The sequence below is a fragment of the Equus quagga genome, chromosome 4 (genome assembly GCF_021613505.1).
Source record: "Equus quagga isolate Etosha38 chromosome 4, UCLA_HA_Equagga_1.0, whole genome shotgun sequence".
Lineage (NCBI taxonomy): Eukaryota > Metazoa > Chordata > Mammalia > Perissodactyla > Equidae > Equus > Equus quagga.
In genome coordinates this window covers 22494991-22518997 of record NC_060270.1, presented here as the reverse complement: position 1 = coordinate 22518997, position 24007 = coordinate 22494991, and the positions used below count along the sequence as shown (strand labels likewise).

Sequence of the window (24007 nt, the reverse complement as noted above, 5' to 3'; positions counted from 1 at the left end):
TAAGTTTTCATTTATGTTTAAACTATACTTCAAACATTACCTAGGGAATGAATATTTTAGGGCCGTTTGACCTTTATTTTTCTGAATCTGTTAAAATATAGGTGATATGAGAAATGAAGCCAATAGGTACAGACCCAAGGATCTTATCTCTAGCTGCTGAAGTTGCAAAAAGTCCTGAGCAGAATGTCCCTGTTATACTGTTGAAGTTAAAAGGTAAGAAAATCTTTTAGTGATTGGCTAACGCTATTTAAGTAACAAAACAGTTCCATCATGGGTACAATTTTAGCATTTGTTTCTGATTTGTACAGAGAAGTCTTAGGATTGTGATAAAACAGTGATTCTTTTTCTTTTTTAACAAATTTTTAGTTATTATTCAACCTACAGAAATACAGATAGCTCTTGGATTTATTGAACAAAAGTAAGTATATCTTATTTCCTTTTGCCTTAGAAATAATAAACAACACACCTTTAGGAAGCTCAGAGTTGAAGAAAATCAAACAAGATATATATTGTTATGACCTCATTCAATATTGCCTCTTGGTCCTCAGTCAAGATTGTTCTCGGATCCAGGGTGGTTGGACTACAATTTCCCAGCTTACACAGATATTAAGGTAAAATGAAGCAGTAAGTGAGCTTGTTCTTGAGGAATGTAGTAGTAGATTCTTACTTTCAACATTTGCTCCTTTTTATTCATCTGCCTAACAAGCAGTGGCAACATCCTGTGGTAGGTTTATGGTTGTACTTTTCCTTCATACTATATATTATTATTCATAACTCTGTATTTGTGAATATTTCACTATCTAAAATTTCACTCCATAAGCTCTATGAAGATAGAGATCATGTCTTTGCTCACTACGAAATCCCAAGTACCTAACAGACTCTTTATTGACTAAGGAATATATGAAGAAATGAAGATATTAAGATAGAAATGAAGATATCATACAAGGCAGAATGAACTAGGTGCTGAAATGAAAAGCGTAGCAAAGTACTATAGGAGAACAGAAACAGTTTGTTTCATTTTGTATTGGTTTAGCTATCTCAACTATATATATATCTCAACTATATATATATATAAAATTTAGAAGTAGCATTTACTGATCTACTGCTGTGGTAGAAATTAAGAGAAAAGAGATCAGAATCTTTTTTTAAAGGAGGCGATAAAATAAACCAGATGTTCTCAGTGTCTCAGAAGCCACTTCCTAATTAAGTAACAGAAAGCGTGCATTATTAATTAGATCTTAGCTTTCAAAACTACTTACTCCTGATAAAGGCCAGATTCAAGATATACAGTAGAAAAAACAACAAATGTACATAATATTCTTTTTTATACTTTAATTTTCAAGATTATTTTACCTTAAGTAAATAAAATCTTGTGTCTTTGTTTTGATTAAATATGTTAGCTCTTGAAAATATTGCTTGAGATAAGGTCTCGGGGGGTGGAATCCAAGTCTTAAGAAATCCCCGTGATTGTGAATGCACAAAAAACATTTCATTTATTAATGATCTCAATCAGAATAGGTACTCTTGGGGCTGGCCCTGTGGCCTAGTGATTAAGTTTGGTGCTCTCCACTTCAGTGGCCCAGGTTCAGTTCCCAGGTGCAGACCTACACCACTTGTTGATGGCCATGCTGTGGCAGCGAACCACATACAGAATAGAGGAAGATTGGCACAGATGTTAGCTCAGGGTGAATCTTCCTCAGCAAAAAAAAAATCGGTACTCTTAAATAGTTAACTTTAGGAACCAAAGAGAAAAGAGAAACTAATAGATGTGAGCATTAGTCCATTAACTTTAGGAATTGATGTGAAAAAAAAAACCAAAACGTGATACACTGAGCATTAGCCAGTTAAATTTTTAGCATACTCAGTAGGTAGTTACTATTGCTTATCAGTGTCTGCACATTTTGTGGAGAAGCCTCAAACAGCAGTACTTACTTATTAGAATATACACATAGAGACCATTCTTGGATTGGAGCCTTTTTATGGTATTAGTCTACATAAATACCTTTTATTATTGAGACTTCTGAATTACTCATTTTATTTCCAGAGAGTGACTTTTATTTGCAGTTTCAAGAGGGTCCATTTCTCTAAATGACTTTCTCTTCTTGTAAAGTGTTCCTCCTAGAGTTAGGTTTTTGCTCTTTCTCCTTCTGATATAAGGAATATGCAGTCAGATACTTTGTAGATTTTAGGAAAGTAGATTTATTGGAAAGTAGAATTGATATAAAATTAGAATGTTTGATTTCCTAATCTGTCCCTTGCAGACTAATGCTACCCTGGGTATTTTTCAGCTATCAGATGTCTCAAATGTATCAGTTAACACAAATGAATTATGGGCTCAAGATATCCTATTGCTTTTAGAGTGTAGCTCATTCACTGAAAACTTGCCTCATTTTTCTTTATTATGAGCCAAGTGTATTTTGTTTCCTGAAGGGTTGACAAATAGGTTGTTAGGACATACGAGTCCTGGTAAAGCCCACACCACTGTTTACTTTTCTAGAAAGTTGTTATACTAATTTTCCAGCAGAAGTTCTTATTGTCTTGGGAACAAAAGAAAGATACTAAAAGTTCTCATTAAAGGTACAGTGTCTGTAGAAGCTTTAGCATTCAACTGAAATTTATAATTAACACAAACTGAGTCACAAACTTGTGCTCTTATTTCAGCCATTGCTGTGTGGGCTTGGAGCCAGGAGAAGATGCAGAGGAATTTTACAGTGAATTACTTCCCTCAGCTGCAGAAAATTTTCTGGTTTTGGGGAGGCGATTGCAAACATGCTTCATCAATGCAGCTAAGGTATATGTGTTTCATTAGTGTTTTTTAGCCAAAACAGTTTAATTCTTGAGAAGATGTTCCATATTTTTTTCAAATGTTGCAGTATTTGGCTGAAAGTACAATTAGAGTAGTGGATTCAAACATTTTTAAAGTTACAACTCCCCTCCTCCCAAAAAAATCTCTGGTTTTGAAAATTTTAAAGTGCTGGCTGAAGCATACTGTATGACATTTTGAAGGATTTGCCTTACTACTCAACTTTGAGGTGCACTCACAGACATTTATTTTCATAGCATCTTCCTAAAACATACCTTTTACTTAAATGAACAGTCAAGTATTGTTCTCTAGGCCCAAGGCTTTTCCCGGTAGCTCCAGTGGTGAAGAATAAAGGTGAACTTTCTGTTTGATCTTTTAAATCTTCTCTAACCAAAATATTTCAACTCAAACGTAAGGGTCATTTCAATACAACAATATTTCTTGGGTGAATTGTGTTACATGCTGTATATACTCTTTCTTTTTTGGACACATGGGTTGTTTAGAAGTATGATGTTTAATTTCCAAATGTTTGAGGATTCTCTTCATGTTTTATTAGGGATTTCTAATTTAATTCTATCGTGGTGAGGTAGCATACTCAGTATCATTTCAATCCTTTGAAATATTTTCAGACTTGTTTCATGGCCCTCTGTGTGTTTTATCTTGGTGAATGTTTCACTACAAGCAGTCCTTGCTTTGTGCAGTGCTGTCTTAACTGAAACTCACACATATCAGAACCATGTAAAGGTTTTGATATGCACAAGTTTCATTTAACATGGTACCATGCAAAAGCAAGGACTCTGTATACTTGAATGTGAAGTCTGCAGTTGTGTATAACTAAGTCACCATGGGATGTTCACTTCCATTTGAGATGCTTTGAGTATATAAGGAATAGACACAGTCTTGCACTTAAAGAACTCCCAGGCTAATAAAGTAGACAGCAGTTTTAGCTGCTTCTTATAGAAAACTGACAGATGTATTTTTAATTCAAAAAAACAATAAATAAAAAAATTATGAGTGAGATTGAATGAGATGTACAATAATATGGACAGCATAGTGGTTTGGATATAAGAGGCATTGTTGGCAGAGAATTTAAGTGGTGGAGTATATGCTTTCTGTGTAATAGGTCACAAATTCTACTTGTAGCATTTCCAGTGGCATTTTGAGGGATGCTAGCACTAAATAAATATTTGTATATTTGCTAGATTTAATTTAATTCAGGTCAGTTAAAGTGGCATGAACTATGGAAATTGTGTTGGACTTGATTTCTTCTTCAGGCTCTGCTGCAGACTTACTCTGGGTTCTTAGGCAAATCACTTGATTTCATTCTACTCAGTTTCTTCCTTTGTAAAGTGATTTCTATCTCATGAATAGCTCAGACCATTATGAAAGCTTTGCATTTTCTTCAAAGTGCTTTAATATTCCTCCTTTAAGGGCAATAATGTATTCTTTCTGTTTAAATACTTTAATACTTTTCATAATACTTTCCTATTCTTTATAATGGGGTTTGTATAGAGATAAAAAATTCTTTAGTACATATGTCAAGAGAAATAAATCATCTGTAGAAAAAGAGGGCCATTTGATCACAGGGCAAAGTTAAAATGGGATAAAAAGGAGACAACAAGAAAACTGAATTTATTTAATAGTTCTATCTACCTAGGTGATTCCCAATCAATTTTTTTTTTTTAATTAGCCAGCATATAGGTAGTAGATCACATAGCGGGACATACACAGGATGGTCTGGCCTAAACTGCAAACTGGTTAAAATATACACACACATATACATATATACACACACATATGTATGTATGCACATACATATATATATGTTTTATATATAAGAATAGAAAAACACCATGCCACAACTAGAAGGACCCACAACTAAAAAAATGTACAACTATATACTGGGGAGATTTGGGGGAAAAAAGATTGGCAACAGTTGTTAGCTCAGGTGCCAATCTTTAAAAAAAAAAAAGAATAGAAAATCACCTATGCAAGAATTTTGAAGTGATTTAAGGGTGAATTTTATTAATCAGTCTTGGGAGCTATGAATTTATGGGTGACATTATCTAGTGAGTTTTTAAGGAAAGTAGGAAGTATAGGAGCCCAGCACTTTCCTTTGAGATTGACAGTAATGAGGATTATCATGCCCTTTCTGCTGTGTCTTTTGGTGAAACTGGCAAAGGCAGTTTATTGGACTAAAAAGATTCTTGATCTAATGTGACAATTCTGTTTTTTGTTTTTGATTATTATATTTAAGTTAGCACATATCTATTTAGGCACCTATCTAAATCTATGCTAGAATAATAGAAAATACATTCATTGTTGTGGAGAATAATCATAGTGATCATAATGTTTTTGCTGTTGCCATCGTTACTTTTGTGCTACAGTACAAACATTCAGGACATGGATAAGATTAGTGGCCTTTATACAACTTTTTGCTTAAGTTTCATGGCCAGTAAATGACAGAATGTGAATGGAATCTGTTTCTTATTTCTCATTGTGGTACGTACCCTAATCTAGAATAATTTCTCACCCTACTTTCCAGAAAGGAGGAAGCAGAAAAAATTGTCATTTATTTATTGAATAAATATTTATTGAACATTTACTGTGTGTCAGAGCTGTTTTAGACACTGAGTGTATGGTGGAGAGCTAAATGACATGGCCTTTTAGGTCTCATGGAGTCATGGAGTAGAAGCTGCAACGGAAGTGCACTAATAGTAGTGCTTTACATACTGATACCTACTTTTCCATAGTGCAGTGATTTTCAACCCTGGCTGCATAACCAAATCACCCGCCTAACTTTGTAAAAATACGCATGTCCAGACTTTAACTTTGGAGATTCAGAGTCCTTATGTTTGGACTAAAGCCTGTGCATGGGTATTTTATAAAAAGCTTCTCAGGTGATTCTGATGCATGGCCAGTGTTGAGAAATGCTAGTGCATCAGCTCGTAGGTCTTATACTACTTATATTGTCTCATTTGACCTCTGGATAACAACCATTTCTAATAAGTAGAGTATTACTAGCCTATAACGACACATTAATTTTTTATAAATTAAGAAACTGAAGGCTACAAGATCATGCACCTCATAAGTAGCTAAATTAGATCCAGAAACCAGGTCCTCTGACTCCCCAGAAAGAAGTCTCTTTTTTTTCAATCAAACAATTACAGAAAAGTAAATTGAATTTTTGTGTGTGTGTGAAGGGTGAAGAAAAAGATGAATTACTACACTTTTTCCAAATTGTGACTGATTCTCTCTTCTGGCTTTTGGGAGACCATGTTCAACTCATCCAAAGTGGTAAGAGATAAGATTTTTAATGTAACTGATAGTCATTGTAGAGTCACTTCTAACAGTTTCATCTTTTTTCCTAAAAATAAATACCTTCTTGACTATACAGATAACCATAGTTAAATGAAACCACCTTGAAATAACCCCCCCAAACTAAAAAATAAAAGCCCATTTGGATGTTCTAGCTTTAAATAGCCAACATTGGCAGTGTGAATATTATTTTTAGAGGAAAATTGCTAAGATATAACTTTGTCCTTAGCTTTTTCTATTTAGCAAATCCAAGATAATAGTTGATAATTTTAACAATTTAGTCTATGGAAAAAAATTTTTAAGTTTCAACGATTAAAGTTGTATTTTAGACTTAGTGTGAGAGAAATCTCTATGTACAGAGTAGATATGATTTAACTCCTAGTGTAAGTATTCATGTAAGAGTAAGCTTTTATATAATGACATCTTACTGAACTTAAAAGTGATTTTTTGGGTATTTCTACACTTAGATTGAGAAGTATAAATATATGTTAGTTTTATATTATGTTTTTTTAAGACTCATAAAGTAATCCTTAATGATAATCATGGCAACATTCCTATCCTCTTGAAAGATTTAATCTAACATAAATGTAACTATATAAGAACAATATAAGAACAGTGTTTGATTTTTTTTTAGAAAATAAAAGTTGAACTGAATTTTTATTTTTTACTTAATTTTTTTCTCTCAGGATTATGCATGCACATAAAGAGTCAAATAGTTCCGTAAGGATTGTTTTTAACAAACCACAATCCCTGGCTGCCTCACTCCATTTCCCATTTTCCAAAGGCAGCTACTTTCAATTAGGACAACTAATACTTTTGGCAACTATATCCATATAGAGCTAAGTAACATGCTTAGATCCTTCCCTTTTCTTTTTAAGCATTGTCTATTCATTTCCCATTATGGGACAAATATTATAAAGTTCCCAATTTAAAGAACTATTTTACAAAAAATATGAAGTACTTAGTCTCACTGTAGTGGGATGTAAAAGGCCTAGTAAAGAGAGAGACAGCAAGAGAGAGAATACTTGAATAATTTTAAAAATATGTCATATTCCTTTTCAAAAATAGTAACTATAACAAATGACAGTGTTCCTCAGGTCAATCTGAGATTTAAAATGTCAATAAAGTAGATATTAAAACTAAGTTAAACAATTTTAAAATCCATATGCAAAAAATAAATGGGTACAAAATTGGGTTCTCCAACAACCTTTTTTCTCTCTAAAAGAATTAGCTCCTTGGAGAAATCTTGAATACCAGATATGAGGGAAGCAATCAAAGTCTATTAGGAGTCTGTGAAAAGGACTCAAAAGGCAACATAAGGAGGCTTCTTCCAGCCAAAACTGGGAAGCTGGAACAGTAATAAAGATAATAAATATAGTGGATTGAAACATCTCAAATATAGTGAGACTCTTAAAAAATTATCATTAGAGTCTGCTAGAGAACCACTTCATTTTGAAAACTGGTAAATGAAGGATCCAGCATTTATCCTCTCTTTTCTTACATATTGATGAGGAGAAATTTCTTTTTATAAAAATATTCCAACTAGTATGTGAAAAAGGTATGATAAAATAGTTACATTTTGCATCCCTTAGTGAATGAATTAACAGATTTAGGAATTAATCATCCATCACTGTCAACATATCAAAAAGAGAGACAACCAGATGTTAAGTGCCTCCTAATGGCTCATCATAACCTCACATATGAAATTTATGTGCCAAAAATTCAGACCCAAGCCATTTTGATCCTCTAGCTCCAACTGCCAATTTATAAAAGGTCAGAGAAACATATTAAATTACACTCCAGGAATGCAGTTAGCAAAACGAGACTGTGGGAAGCTTATAGGACAATTGACATAGTTTCGTCAACAGATAAATTGCAAGAGGGAAAAAAAAAGTAGAAGAGGAATCCATAGATTAAAAGAAATTTGAAAGATAACCAATTACACTGTGTGAGTCGTATTTGGATCTTGACTCAAAACTAACTTTTGAAAATTCTCAGAACAGTTGGAAATTGGAACATGTACTGGATATTTGATAAAATTAAGGAATCATGATTATTTAGGTTAGATATTGGTTATGTTTTATTTTTCAATTATTCATATCTTTTGGGAATATATATTGAAATATTTGCGGGTAAAATGACTTGATGTCTTGGATTTGCCTCAAAATAAAATAGGCACGAAGTGGATGGAATAGGTGAAACAAAATTCGCTATAAAAGTTGATCGTTGTTAAAGTTGAATGACTGGTACATACAGAGTCATTATACTCTTCTCTCTGCTCTTATGTAGGTTTGAAATTTTTACTATAAAAAGTTTAAACAAAGAAATGGGTAAAAGTCTCAGTTCTTATTTGGAGAACCACATAATTATCTGACTACACTTGAAAAATAGAATAGGGCTCCAAAAATAAATTATATAATAATACAAGACAAAGAGTATAAAAATAAAATGGAATGACTATTTAATAAATTATTAATTTTTTCAATGTGGAAAAAAGATAAACTTATAAACACACTACTTATTACATGATTTCAGTGAATTCAAAGTTAATGAAATAGTTATTAATGAATGGAAATGGACAAAATGGAATAATATACTTATCCCAGCTACAGGAGAGAAGTTTTTAATATTGAGTTAATAAAAAATAAGCCATAGAAATATTTAATAGTAGTTGAATTGGTTTTTTTTTGCAAGGAAGATTTGCCCTGAGCTAACATCTGTGCCAGTCTTTCTCTACTTTGTATGTGGGATGCCTCCACAGCATGGCTGATGAGTAGAGTAGGTCTGCACACGGGATCTGAACCCACAAACCTGGGGCTGCTGAAGCAGAGCACACGGAACTTTAACCACTTAGCCACGGGGCCAGCCCGTGGAATTGTTTTTGAAGTTGTTAAACATTTTAAAAGAATTGGTGTCTGGCAAAATACTGAAATATTGGACTATGTAGATAGAAATGAAGAACAATAGTTAGTATGTGAAAGAAATCAAATATGTTCCCTCAGGAGATAGAAAGAGGAGAATAGTGAAGTTGTTCTGTAGAAGCTAGGGTAGTGTTCATACAGCTGCCATGCCAGCATACCTGAGCCCACTTTAATTAAAATTCTGGTCAGTTAGCAGAGCAGGGAATAGAAACCGACATTTACTGGGAACCTGCTCTGTTCTAGGACATTGTGCAGTAGTAGCCTGTGACAGAGCTATTATTTATGGTTTTACAGATGAAGAAATGGATGTTCTGAGAGGTTAAGCAACTTGCATAAGCATCCAATGCCAAGTCTTTATAACTGGCTGCTCAGAGCCTAAAAATTATAAACCAGTGAAAACAAATGTTCTATAGTTAATGATTTCATTATTATTTAAGATATTAGCAAACATGATATATAGCAAGTTTTCTAAGGACATAGGCCACTGATTACAGTCATCTGTACCATTTCCATTCCTTTATATTCTCTCTTCTTCACAGGAAATTTGATTTTATTTACTAAATTCACTGCTAGAAAAAGAGTTTCAGATTTAGGATATGTTATATTTTATTTTTAATTTAAGGGGAGATAATAGATTTTCTTAGGTTGGTATTTGTGGATGCTTTCCATTTATAACTGTTTATAAAAATGGAATGCCTATTTATGGTTATTGAAACTGCCTATCTTAAAATCATTTTTTTTGTGCATTGTATTTATAATAAAATCATTTATTGTAAAGTATACAAAGGCAGGAAGTTTAGCAGAAATTGTCATGCTTTGATTTGGGTTTGAAAGCACAAATGAATCCCAATTGTATCATCATAGAATCTTTGTTTTAATCTTTCTTTTTTTTCCTCTTCCTTTAGTACTACAAAGTGATCATTTCTTGCACTTACTGCAAACTGACAATGTTCAAATAGGATCTACAGTCATGACTATGCTACAGAGCATACTACAGATCAACAGGTGACTTGGTTTTACAAAATATAATTTTTAATTTTTGATCAGAAGCATTACCAATTTTATTCCAGTTTTGCTGACATCATCAATTGCATATGGTTGTATGTGACACTTACAAAGCTCTATTATTAACTTTGTCTTTAAGGGAAAAAAAGAATATAAAACACCACAAAAGACTGGAAATTTATTATCTGGTTCCTATCTTATCTGAGAGCTTAAGAAGATTTTAGACCAAATCTCAGGCTTAGAGAAGAAAAATTACTGTGACATCTCAAGAAAACCATTGGGATCACAGTAAAAAATGCTTAATCATATATTTATTTAGCAAACTCACTATCGTGCCAGGTGCTGTAGAAGGGCATAAAAGTAGTAATAGGAAGTTTCCCCAGGTTAAAATGGAAGGACAGAGTACAAACAGTTGAAATAATTGATTTTTTCAGTTCAATATGGATTTATTAAGCATCTACTATATGCCAAGTATGTGTCTGTCACTCAGTTTACAAAGTTAAGATATAAACCTTGTCTTTAAATAGCTTAGCGTATAATGGAAGACAATGACACACGAACATAATTCTGTTATAGTATATTAACTTAGGATGTTAAAGGTGTGTGCAAGAGTACCTCAAACTTACAAGGAACACTTCCTGGAGAAGTTAACAGCTGAAATGAAACTTTAAGGATGAGAAATTAGCCAGGGAAGAAGGAGGCAGTATTTCTAGGGAGAGGTAACAACATGAACAAATGCACAGAGATAAGAAACAACATGCTGAGGGTGAAAAGTAGATACAATTTGTTGTTGCTAGTGTTTAAAGTTTGGTATGTGGAGGTGGCTAGCAAGGTTTGCAGAGACTTAGTTATGAAGAGTTTATGTGCTGTGTTAAGGAAACTAAGTCTTATCCCATAGGCATTGGGGGCCATTGAAAGATTTTTAAAGTGGATGAAAATGGTCAGATTACATTTCACTTATGTCACCCTGGTCACTGCATGGAGGAAAGATTTAAGGGGGACAAAACTCTAGACAAAGAAGGCAGTTAGAGGATGCTGGCAACCATAGTTATCCAAGTGAAGTAATAAAATCTTAGCCTTGGGCATTGGTTCCAGGAGAATGGATTTTATAAAATAGTGAATTAAAATCATCAGGACTTCAGTTCCACTTGTGATTGAGATAGAATAATAGAAATGGATTTACCCTACCACCTGAAAAAAATAAACACCAGGCAAAACATGAAACTGGACTTCAGTCAATGAAAGAACATGAGTCCTGAGAAAAAGGAATGAACAAGGTGAACCTAACAGTTTTCCTAACTTATAGCATTGAGAGAGTTTTCAAGCTGTGTTAGGGGTAACCTAGGGAGACTGAGTTGAAGAGATATTGCTGAGAGTCTGGGGAGAACAAATGGCAAGAGTTCGCAAGATAGAATACCACAGAAGAAAGAGGTACACGCAGAACGCCAGAGATCTGCAGAGGGTCCCCTTCAAGTATTCAGTAGAGTACTCATCAACACATACGTGTGAGGAAACCACCCAGACAGTAGTCCAAAGAATTAAAAGGAAGAGTACCGGAACCTCACACAGAGCCAAGAATACTGCCTGATTCCAACAGCCAAACTGGAAAGCCTCATGAATAGTGGCACATTGCGTATAGTATTCAGGAAGGTTTCTCCTTGGTAACGAGGGGATAATTAGCACTAAACTGAGCACTATTCTGGACCATCCAAACAAAATAAAAGCAAGACCTGAAAGGATCAAGTTATGTCTGAGTAACTTAACTGCATCTAGTTATTGAAACTGCCTACATCTTAAAATCTTTGTTATAAAGTATACACAGGCAGGAAGTTTAGCAGAAATGGTCATGCTTTGATTTGGCTTTAAAAGGATGAGAAAATCCCGCTTGTGCTATCAAAGAATCTTTGCTTTGATCTCTTTTTTCTCTTCCTTTAGTAATACAAAGTGATCATTTCTTGCAGTTACTACAAACTGACAGTGTTCAGATAGAATCTACAATCATAACTATGCTATAGAACATTCTGCAGATCGACTTGGTTTTACAAAATGTTACTACTTTTGCTTAGAAGCATTATCAATTTGATACCAGTTTTGCTAAAGCGTTGGTTGCACATGATTTGTATATGGCACTTGAAAATCTCTAGCCAGAAGAAAACTCAAAAATGTTTTTAGCAATACAAAAATATCCAGCACCCAACGAGATAAAATTCATGCAAGTGCCAGGCATGCAAACAAGCAGGAAAACAGGACCCATAATGAGAAGAATCAGTTGATCAAGATCAAGTATGTTAGAATTAATAGACAACAACATTAGGACAGTTATTATTTCATATGTTTGAAAAGTTGAATAGAGGCATATATGACATAAGACTCAAACTGAACTTTCATGTAGACATGTAAACTACAATCTCTGAGATGAAGAATACACCGGGCAGGATTAATATTGCAGAAGATTAGTCAACTTGAAGACATAGCAATAGAAACTATCCAAAATGAAATGAACAGAGAAAAGGAATGAAAAAGAGAGAGAGAGGGAAGAGAGAAAGAAAGAAAAGCACATCAGTGAATCAGTGATCTGGATAACTGTTTCAAACAGCTTTATATAGGTATAATCAGAGTATCTAAAAGAGGTAGTAAAATCAGAAGAAAATATTTGAAGAAATAGTGGCTGAAAATTTTCCAAATTTTTTTTTCCTGCTTTATTTCCCCAACCTCCCCCCACCCCCCCACCCCCATCCCCCCTGTACACAGTTGTATATCTTAGTTGCAGGTCCTTCTAGTTGTGGGATATGGGACACTGCCTCAACATGGCCTGATGAGTGGTGCCATGTCCATGCCCAGGATCCGAACCCTGGGCCACCACAGCGGAGCCTGCGAACTTAACCACTCGGCCACGGAGCCGGCTCCCCCAAATTTGATAAAAACTATAATCTTACAGATTAAAAAAGCTCATTAAACCCCAAGGACAATAAATATGAAGAAAATTCTACACCAAGGCACGTTGTAATCAAAGTGCTCAAACCAGCGATAAAGAGAAAATCTTAAAAGCAGCCGGGGGGAGAAAAGACATTATATACATACAGAGGATGAAGGTCAGGATGACAGCAACTTTCTCATCAGAAACAACACAAGCAAAAAGATGGTTGAGCAATATCCTTAAAATACTGAAAGAAAACAACTGTCAAACTAGAATTTTATACCTAGCAGAAATATGCTGGAAAAACAAAGGCAAAATAACTTTTTCAGAAATCACCAGCAGAGCCACACTACAAGAAATGTTTAAGGAAGTTCTTTAGCCAGAAGGAAAGTAGATCTACACAAAGGAATGATGATTAGAAATGATAATTATATAGGTAACTGTATAAAATTATTTTTCTTATTATGACAGTATTATATATAATATAACATTTGCTTATACAAAGATAAGGGGGTTTTAAAACATGCGTATTAGTAAAATGTATTACAACAATAGTATAAAGACTGGGAGGAGAGAAATGGAAGCATACTATTGTATGCTTAAAAGTAAAAGCATGAAAAAAGATATGCCATGCTAACACTAGTCAAAAGAAAGCTGGAGTGCCTATATTAATATCAGAAAAAGTAAACTTCAGAGCAAAGAATATTACCAGTGATAAAGTTATTTCATAATAATAAAGAAGTCAATTCACCAAGAAAACATGTTTATTGACCCAATAGCAGAGCTTCAAAACTTGATAGAACTACAAGGAGAAATAGACGAATCTGCAATTAAAGTGAAAGATGTCAATATTCCTCGCTTGATAATTGATAGAATAGGTAGGCAAAAAATTAGTATGACTACAGAAGATTTGAACAGCAATATCAGTTTGACCTGATTGACATTTTTAGAACAATCTATCAAACAATGGCAGAATGCACATTCTTTCCAAATGCAAATGGAATATTTACGAAGAGACCATTTTCTGGGCCGTATAACAAGTCTGAATAAACTTAAAAGGATTTTGTCATACAAAGTATGTTCTCTGGCCTCAGTGAAGTTAAACTGGAAATTAATACCAAGAAGATCTCTGAAGAATCTCCAGATATCTGGCAAATAGTAACGCGTATCTAACCCAAAGGATGAAGAAGAAATAAAAAATTAAGTTATAAATTATTTTTAAGTGAATGGAAATGAAAACATATCCATATTTCTGGGATACATCTAAATTAAAGCAGTACTTATAGGAAAATTTACATCTCTAAATGCCTATATTAGAAAAGAAAAAAATCATTGACTTCAGCATCCACTTTAAGAAACTAAGAAGAGAGAATTAAAGTAAGCAGAAGAAATCATAAAGATCAAAGCAGAGATCAATAAAATAGTATACAAAAACAATAGAGAAAGATCAGTGAAACCATAAGCTGGTTCTTTGAGAAGACTGATGAAATTAAACCTATAACAAGACTGATCAGGAAAAAAAGAGAATGCAAACTGCCAATATCAGGAATTAGAAAGGAGACAACACAATAGAGTCTATCGAAATTTAAAATATCATAAGAGCATAATATGAACAACTTTATGTTTGTCTAGATTAAATGGGTAAGTTGTTTGAAAGACACAAACTACCAAAACTCATTCAAGAAGCAATAGATAACCTGAATAGCCCTATAACTATAAATTGAATTTGTAGTTAAAACACTTCCCACAAAGAAAACTCCAGGACCAGACGACTTCTTCACTGATAAATTCTACTAAACATTTGAGGAAGAAATAATCCTAAACAAACTCCTCCAGAAAATTGAGGAGAAGGAATTACTTCCCCACTCATTGATGGGGTCAGCATTACCCTGATACCAAAACTAGACAAAGACATTATAAGAAAACTACTCAGTAATATACTAATGAACGTAGGTGCAAAAATGCTAGTTAATACATCTTGAATAAGTTGGGTTTATCCCAGAAATTCACAACTGGTGTAATATTCTAGTCAATCAATACGATTCATCATATTAACAAACCAAAAAAGGAAAAACATATCATCATATCAATAGATGCAGAAAAGGCATTTGACAAAATTCAACATCCATTCCTGGTTTAAAAAAAACTCCCAACAGAGTATTAATAGAAGGTAGAACTTCCTCAGCCTGATGAAGAACATCTATGAAAAACCTACAGCTAAGATACTTAATGGTAAAATAATAAATATTTTCCCTATAAGATCATGAATAAGATAAGAATGTCCACTCTGATCACTTTTATTCAACGTTACATTGGACTTTCTTGCCTACAGTACAGTCAAGCAAGAAAAAGAAAAGTGATCCATACAGAAAGGAAGAACTAAAACTTTCTGTGTTTGGAGATGACACTGTAATCTATACATAAAATCCAACAGAATGTGCAAAGCCACTAAAATTATAAGTGAGTATAGCAAGGGTAGTAGGATACAAAATCAATATAAGAATATAAATTGAATTCTTATATCCATCAATTAATACTCTGAAATTGAAAATATTACAATTTACAATAGCACAAAAAATATGAAATGCGTAGGGTTAAATCTGATGAAAGATGTGAAAGATGTATTTACTTAAAACTATATATTGCTGAGAGGAATTAAAGAATAGGTAAATAAATGGAAAGGTAAACCGTGTTGATCAATGATGCAATATTGTTAAGATCTCAGTTCTTTCCAAATTGATATATACCTTAAACACAATCCTAATCAAAATACCATTTTTGCAGAAATTGACAAGCCCATTTCTATAATTCTATGAAAATCAAAGGACCTAAAATATAAAATAGCCTAACTAGCTTTGAAAATGAAGAATAAAGTTGGAGAGCTAACACTACCTAATTTTAAGACCTTTTTTTAATAAAGCTAAGATAATTAAGACAATGAGATTTTGGTGCAAAGATATACAAATATATCAATGGAACAGAATGGAATCCAGAAATAGACTCATACATATATGAACAGTTGATTTTCAAGAGAAAATGTAAAGGTCATTCAGGAGGAAAGGATCATGGAACAATTGGCTTTCAATATGTAAAGAAAAGGATTTTGATCTGTAACTCTTATCTTTGATCTGTAACGCTTACCATATACAAAAATTAATTCAAAATGGATAATAGACCTAAATGTAAAACCTAAACTATAAAACTTATAAAAAAATAGTAGAAAACCATTATGACCTTGGATTGTGCAAAATTGCTTAGATTCTTAGATTAACACCAAGGGAAAATCCAGAAAAGAAGAAATTGATAAATTAGACTTGATCAAAATTTTAAGTCTGCTGTTCAAAAGATACTGTTTAAGAAAATGAAAAAGACGAGGCACAGACTGGCAGAAAATATTTGCAAAGCACATATCTTAAGTATTTGTATCCAGAATGAATAAAGAACTGTCAAAATTTAAAAATAAAAAAAACCTCAGTTTGAAAAATGGGCACAAGATCTGAACAGACACTTTGTGAAAGAAGATATATAGATGGTGGACAAGCACATGAAAAGATGTTGAGCGCCATGAGTCATTAGGGAGATACTGCTACACACTTGTTAAAAGGCTAAGATTTAAAACACTGACTGACCCAAATGTTGACAAGAATATGGAGAAACTCATACACTGCTGGTTGGAGTGGTAAATAGTACAATCACTTTGAAAAATAGTTTGGCAGTTTCTTAAGCAAACATACACCTACCATGTTATCCATCCATTCTACTCCTAGGTATTTGCCCAAGGAAAGTGAAAGCATATGTTCTTACAAAGACTTGTGCACAAGTATTCATACCAGCTTTTATTAGTAATAGCCGAAGACTAGAAACAACTCAAATGTCCATCAACTGATGGATAAACTGTGGTAAATATAATAGAGTACTACTCAGCAGTAAACAGGAATGAACTACTCATACATGTAGCAACACAGATAAAATCAAGATAATTGTGCTGAGTGAAAGAAGGCAGGCAAAAAAAAGGACATACTGTATGATTCCGTTTGTATAACATTCTAGAAAATGTAAACTAATTTATAGTTAGAGAAAGCAGATCAGTGGTTGCCTGGGTGCCAAGGAGAGCAAGGAGGGAGGGACTACGCTGAAGCACAAGGAAACTTTGTGGAGTGGTGGATATGTTCATTATCTTGATTGTAGTGGTGAAACATCAAAACTTATCAAATTGTACACATTAAATATGTGTATTTGTTTTGTATAAATTATATTTTAATGAATCTATTAAAAATAAAAAATCATCAGGCCTTGGTGAGCATTTTGATATGGGATAGGATAAAGGATGCATTCAGGCATGACACCAAGTGATCGGTATTGGGTAATTAGATAGACAGTGGTATAACCAAAACAAAGCATATAGAATTACTTTGTTGGGGAGACAGATGATGAATTCAGTGTTGGTTATGTTGAACATAGGTGGATATATTCAGCAGGCAGTGAAATAAGAGTCCATGCAAAGACTTGTACATAAATATTCATAAGCAGCTTTATTTTTAATAGCTAAAGACAAGGTGACTCAAGTGTCCATCAACAGATGAATAGATAAACTATTATTTCTAGAAGAGATCTTGACTAGAGATAGAGATTTATGAATCGTCAGCCTAGAAATGATAGTTAAAAATATGAGAGAAGATGAGCTCAGTGGGAAATACGAGTGAGAAAGGAAGTGGGCTGAAATGGAATCCTGAGGAATAACCTTTAAAGGGGTATGCTGGAAAAGAGGAGCTAATGAAGAAGACTGAGAAAGAATGGTCAGAAATCTGTAGGTGGAGGGTTGAGGGGGACCAGATGAACATAGTATCTCAGAAGCTGAATAATTCAGGTAGAGAGTATCAGGTACAACTTTTACAGTTACTTTTTTTACTGGACAAAAGTCGTTTATATTGTTGTCAAATAAGAATCTATTTGCATTGCTCTGAGTCATTGCTGTTACTCATTTTCTGCAAGACAACCTCTACTTTTACAGAATTGCAAAATATCCTAATCAATAGGAAATAGTCAAACAAAGGTACACACCCCTAGAAAATCACATACTCCTTAAGTGGGGTGAGTAAAAGGACACCCAGTAATCTCTTTTTAGTTATTTGTAAGTTTCAGATAATTTTTTATGACATAAGTTAAGATGAGCTTGTTAGTTATAATGAAGGAAATACCAAAGGAAAGAGAAAGTTCCTCCTATGTTAAGTACACAATAATTGAATTCCTATAGCATTTTTGTCTTCGTACATCATTAAGCAATGAAACATGTTCTGTCTTGTGATTTCCCTCTTAATGTTGCCTTGAAGCTTTTGAATCATCTGTTTAGTATTTTGCACATTTATCTTTCCACTACAATTTGATTGCAGTTTCTCTGAGGAGAGGGCCTCTCGATACTTTGTATTTGCTATTTTACCCAACATGGTGCTTTACGTACAGTAAGAATTCAATAAATACTAATTGATTTAATGTGATGTATTCTTGGAACTAAGCTATGGGTTTAAAAAATTGGTTATCTTCTTGGATCAGGCCACAGTCAGGCATCAAGTTGCTGAACCTTTTATGTTTAATTTGTTGTGATACCTATGCATCAATTAGTAATGGTACATTTTTAATTGTTTAATTTTTTTTTTGTTCTGTTAGTGGTGATTTACTGAGAATAGAAGGAAAAACCCTGCATTCAATTTTAGATGAAGTTGTTTTCAAGCTTTTATCAACTCCTAGTCCAGTCATAAGACACACTGCTACGAAGCTGCTACTGTTGATGGCTGAATCGCATCAGGAAATTTTGATTTTACTGAGACTAAGTGCCTGCTACAAAGGTAGTACATGTATTCCTTCTTTTCTTGAGATTCTCAAAAAGGACATTTTTGTTGATAGTTTATGGAAAACAGAATTTCTGTGTTTTGAAAAAGTCAGTAACTGAAGTGTGTAGATAAAACCTGATCATAACAGATACCAATTCAGGAAAAAGTTTTTAGGTAATCAAGCTATCCTCATGTCCCAGCAGATGGCATATGGTACTTTGTTGATGAGGTTACAATGAAAATTTACTCCCTCTCTGACAGAAAGGTTGTGTCTTGAATATACCATATAGTATGTTAAAAATAATGGCCAAAAAGATTGGTGACCTTACCAAGACTAGCTTTACAGTTATTAATACAGCTGAGAACTTGAGTCTTGAAGAGCGTATAAGGCACAGAAAGATCCAGATAGTGGCTTCCCCAGTTGTACACTCCAAGGCTATTTGACTTTACTTATTTGTATTGCATACATACATTATAATACATCATTCCAACATGCCCTGGAAATAGTACTTACTTTATACCTTATCCTGCTACTGTTTTGTTTTGGGATGAAAATGCAGTATTTTAATGTTATAACACTATTGATTTACCCAAGATTACATATATTACTGTATATTTTAATTTAATAATAACTTTCTTTAATGAATAATGACTAATGATAACCTGCTTCAGTGCTTCTACAGGGTAGGCATTTACTGCGTATGTATTCATTACCTTTTTAAAAATGTTTTGGTTTAAGGTGTTTATGTTCAAACAGAAAAAAAATTATGTATCTCTGCTCTTTGACTTACCATAATGACTCTACTCCCCTTTTCTTAATTAAAGTGATTGACTAGAGATTTTGCATCAGATCTTACAAGTAGGCACATAAGAACTCTTAGGACAAGGGAATGTCTTAAAGACCTCAATGCAGAAGTCTTTGAGAATAGGAAAAAGAAAAATCATATGATTAATCTTGTTGTGTTCATTTGTTTCTAAACCAGACTTTTTAACCTCAAATTAATACTGATTAGATAACAAAATCATATTTTTTTATTAATAGTTATACTTTTGTTATTCCATTTCAGGTCTCAGAAGTCTACTAAATAAACAAGAGCCTGGGACAGAGTTTAGTCAAGAACTTAGACAGCTCATTGACCTTTTAAGCCCTAAGGTCTATCAGGAAGTAGAAGAGCAGGTATTAAATTATAAAAATAATTTGCACAGTATTTGCTAACAGTTCAGTAAACATTTTAGTTTCAAAATATTGGAGAGTGGTAGTCTGTTGAATCTTATTTGCTCTCTCTCCCCCTGTCTTTACTTACTTCCCCCTAAGATCCAGAGCAGCCATAGTTTGCTGGGGGAAGGCGTTGTTTATGGACTGAATTTTTAACCCCAGAGCCTTTTTTTTTTCAGCTGGCACAAAGAGTTCTTCATAAGTTTGAATCCTTGAAGAAGTGAGGCCAGGCATAAGAAGTCAAGCATTTAAAGCATTAAATAAGCAGAACTATAAAAGTCTTGTAAAGGGAGTAAAAGATTAGTCAGGGAGAATTTGGAGATAACCAAACTATATCTTGGATATGTTCTAGATGTTGCCTAACTAGTGTGCCTCCTCTGGGAGGTCAGGTTTAACATCCTTAGGCCTTCCATGTCCTAAGACTATGAAAATGTTGCCTCTTGCCTGACTTATTAGAGATGGAGATTAATACTTGCCCAGTCTTGATATTTTAAGAGGTAAACTTCTAAAAAAGACTTTCCTAGTGATGTCTCTAAATTAATTCTGGCTTTTAATTTCAGAAACTACATCAAGCAGCTTGCTTGATTCAAGCTTATTGGAAGGGTTTCCAAACTAGAAAGAGACTAAAGAAGCTTCCATCCGCTGTGATTACTTTGCAGAGGAGTTTCAGGTAAAAAATTTTAGTGAGAGGAATGATGATCAGAGAGGGCTAGATATGTCTTACTAGAGTACAGCTGAGTGAAAACTTAAGGTTTTTGTTTTGGGGTTTTTTTTCCAATTTTTTAATCAGTTTTTGTTACTCTTTCATTCTTATTCCATACATTTCTGAGTACCAGCACTCCAGTAACCAGATGCACTTTCACAGCAAAGGAGATAAAGTAAGACAGGAATCTACTGTAAGAAATACACAGTTCTATTCATTTAATAGGATTTTCTTGTGGGCCAAACCTTCAGAGGGAGCCAGTGATAGTAATTATCTTATTAAACCCTTAAAACAAAAAATTGCCGTAATTGTTCATATGTAGTTATGGTAAAAACATGTATGAATATGTAAAAGTTTAAGTATATTAACCTGATTTTCCTCAGTAAATATGGCATGGATAGATACGGTCTTTGAGATACAACATAGTTTATCATTCATCTCTATTTCAAGTAGACTAAAAATGAAATACTAAAGACATGGCCCAGTTTTTGATATGACTGATTTTAGTTCACTAAAGTGAAACTTGCTTATTTCAGAAGTCAGTGTTGCTTTTTTTTACAAAAACTGAAACTATTTTAATAACTGCAGCTGCATTTCTCAGTTATAAGAATGTTTTAAAGTAGTGGACTAAAATTTAGCTTTAAGTTGGACTGCATGAGAACTCACCTCTGAGATGGCTCTACTCTATTATAAATGACCTAAGAGCTAAGTCATGTGTGTGTGTGTGTGTGTGTTGCTTTCCATTGCCTCTAAGAATCTGGATGGGTTAGTGGTGGATATTGAGCCCCTCTGGCTAACTATGTCCCTTAATGGACATCCTTTTCATTGATGAAAGTTTCCTTCAGAGAAGACTTAAGGATAGGTTATTAATATTATTTGGAATGAGTTTTGTTGATAGCAAAAAAAGCATTAATTTTTTAAACATGTTTCAAGTGGCTGATATATGCCAGACGCTATGCTCTGCACTGGGAGAGTTGAACAGACTTGAGTTTGTATCCCACCTCAGCAATTTATGGGCTGAATGACCTTGGACAAGTTGCCCTACCTCTCTCAGCCTCAGATTTCCCGTCTATATAAAATGGGGATAGTTTTCTATGTACCTCACAAGATTAAAATAGTATAAAGCTTTTTAGCATATTACCTGGCACTTAGAACATGGTGAGGTGAAATGCATATGGCACATTTTTTGCCTTTGATTTACAAATCTAGTTAGATCTGACATGAGAGGTAAGTATAATCCATTCCAGCATTGCTCTAAAGTTCATTGTCTATCCTACAAGCTATTTCTTAAAAAACATTAAAAAAGGATTCCTTTGGTCAAATAAATTTGGGAAATGAATACTTTGAGAGTCACAGTATACATTCTTCTATTCAAGAGTGTGAGATGTTCTTGGGATAGCCTTGCCTTCTGTTGTGAACTCAGAGTAGTTACTACTTATGGATTCTACTTGCTGTCATTCTCAGCTGTCTGTCCTCTTACATTAAAAGGTACTCCTATCCTGTGGATTCAGACCTTTAATGTTTAGTCTCACAACAGTTGTCAAATTTGCCAGTTTACTTTCTCTTGCAATATGTAAATCTTTATTTAAAAGAATCCCAGGGGGCCAGCCTGGTGGTGTAGTGGTTAAGATTATGTGCTCTACTTTGGTGGCCTGGGGTTCACAGGTTTGGATCCTGGGCACAGATCTACACACTACTCATCAAGCCATGCTGTGGAGGCATTCCACATGCAAAATAGAAGATTGGCATAGACGTTAGCTTAGGGACAGTCTTCCTCAAGCAAAAAGGAAGATTGGCAACAGATGTTAGCTCAGGGCCAATCTTCCTCGCCAAAAAAAAAAAGTATCCCAGGATTACAGATTTTGTCCACTTAGAAGTATATCTATGGAATCTAACTAATATTCCACTATTTTAAAATAGAAATTCCATTGCTTTATGTAACAAAACCAGATCTATTATAAATATTTCTATTAAAAGAGATTAGCTGTGAAGACAAACTGATTTAAACCTCACATTAGAATGAGTTTGTTTCCTTTTCAATATTTTGAGTTTGAAGTTTCAGGACAGACTGAAGTATGTCTTTAACCTTTAGGTTCTATTTAATTTTTTTAATTTCAAGTTTGTTCCAGGCTTCAGCACCTTTCGTCTACTATTAGTTGCGACAGTTTATGCAAATTTCTCTTGCTTCCTTTATAGCTGGGCTTTCTGCAAAGGTTATTTCTGTCTCTTTGTGGTCAGATAATTCTCTCAGAGTAATTTCCCCCTCCCATGTTTTTTTGGGGGAAGGACTGTGCATCACTCATAATTATGGGCTCAGATTCATCAGTGCTCTTTAGATTCAGCAAGAGGCAGTCTTTTATAGTCACACCCTTGCTAAAGCACTTTCTTGGGAGTTTCTTTTTTATTTAATTATTTTTCATGGTCAGAAACTTTATTTTCTGTTAAGTACTCTTTACCTCAGCAAGGTTTTCTGTAGCAGCTATCAGCTGCTCCAATTATCTTTGGGAAACCTCACAAATTATCTGCCTCTAGCATGGTGTTGATGTTTAGGTGTTGTAATTATACTTGGCTTGACTTTGTAGAAGAAAACCGTTTTTTCCTCTACCCACCTTAGGTTCATTGGCTGGGGCCCTGAAAATTAGACTGACAAAAAGATCAGATTAACAAGAGAAAAACAATTTATTAATGTGTGCAGCACACATCATGCAGAAGAAACTTCATGTGATGAGTTAACTCAAAGAGGTGGTTAGAACTTGGGCTTATATTTGTATAGATCTTAGCAAAGAATAATAAATTTGTAGAGAAGTGACAAGTGAAAAGAAAAGGCTTTTAGGCTTCCAAGGGTAGCAAATTGTAGGAAGGCAAATATGTTGGGGAAACTAATGGAAGATATGGGTTATTTGTGCAGGTTCATCTTGACACCAACTTTTCTATCTTCTTCATCAAAACTTCCTTGGGAGGGGGGATTTATGGCACTCCTCATTTCTCAGACATTTCTGTTTTTAGTTAGATAAGAGAAGCTCCCATGAAGGCTTTCTGCATTTGTTGATTCTTACTTCCCTCCAGCTCAGAATAATCTTTATGCCAAAGTAGCATATTCTGCTACTCTTCAACTTCCCCTTAAAACGGCTCCTTAAGGGCAGAACTGGATCTCTTCTCTGTTGCCTGAGGGACAGTAGCAAGCAGGCAGCAGTTACTCAAATAAATGTTTGTTGAGTTAATGATAAATGTTTGTCTGAGGGACAGTACCAAGCAGGCAGCAATCACTCAGATAAGTGTTTGTTAAGTTAAGGAAC

At 34.0% G+C, this 24007-nt stretch overlaps 1 protein-coding gene across 9 annotated transcripts in view; it reads left to right on the top strand.

The window, feature by feature from the left end:
* The window catches only part of IQCB1 (IQ motif containing B1), a 44647-nt gene that overhangs the window by 5107 nt on the left and 15533 nt on the right, over positions 1–24007 (top strand). For all 9 annotated transcript variants that reach the window (XM_046657643.1, XM_046657642.1, XM_046657638.1 and 6 more), the window contains 8 exons: positions 102–213; positions 449–611; positions 2662–2791; positions 6007–6100; positions 9948–10047; positions 18629–18807; positions 19860–19969; positions 20569–20678. In XM_046657643.1, coding sequence (XP_046513599.1) covers positions 114–213; positions 449–611; positions 2662–2791; positions 6007–6100; positions 9948–10047; positions 18629–18807; positions 19860–19969; positions 20569–20678 — 986 coding nt within the window. In that variant the 5' untranslated portion in view covers positions 102–113. The remainder of the gene's footprint in view (positions 1–101; positions 214–448; positions 612–2661; positions 2792–6006; positions 6101–9947; positions 10048–18628; positions 18808–19859; positions 19970–20568; positions 20679–24007) is intronic.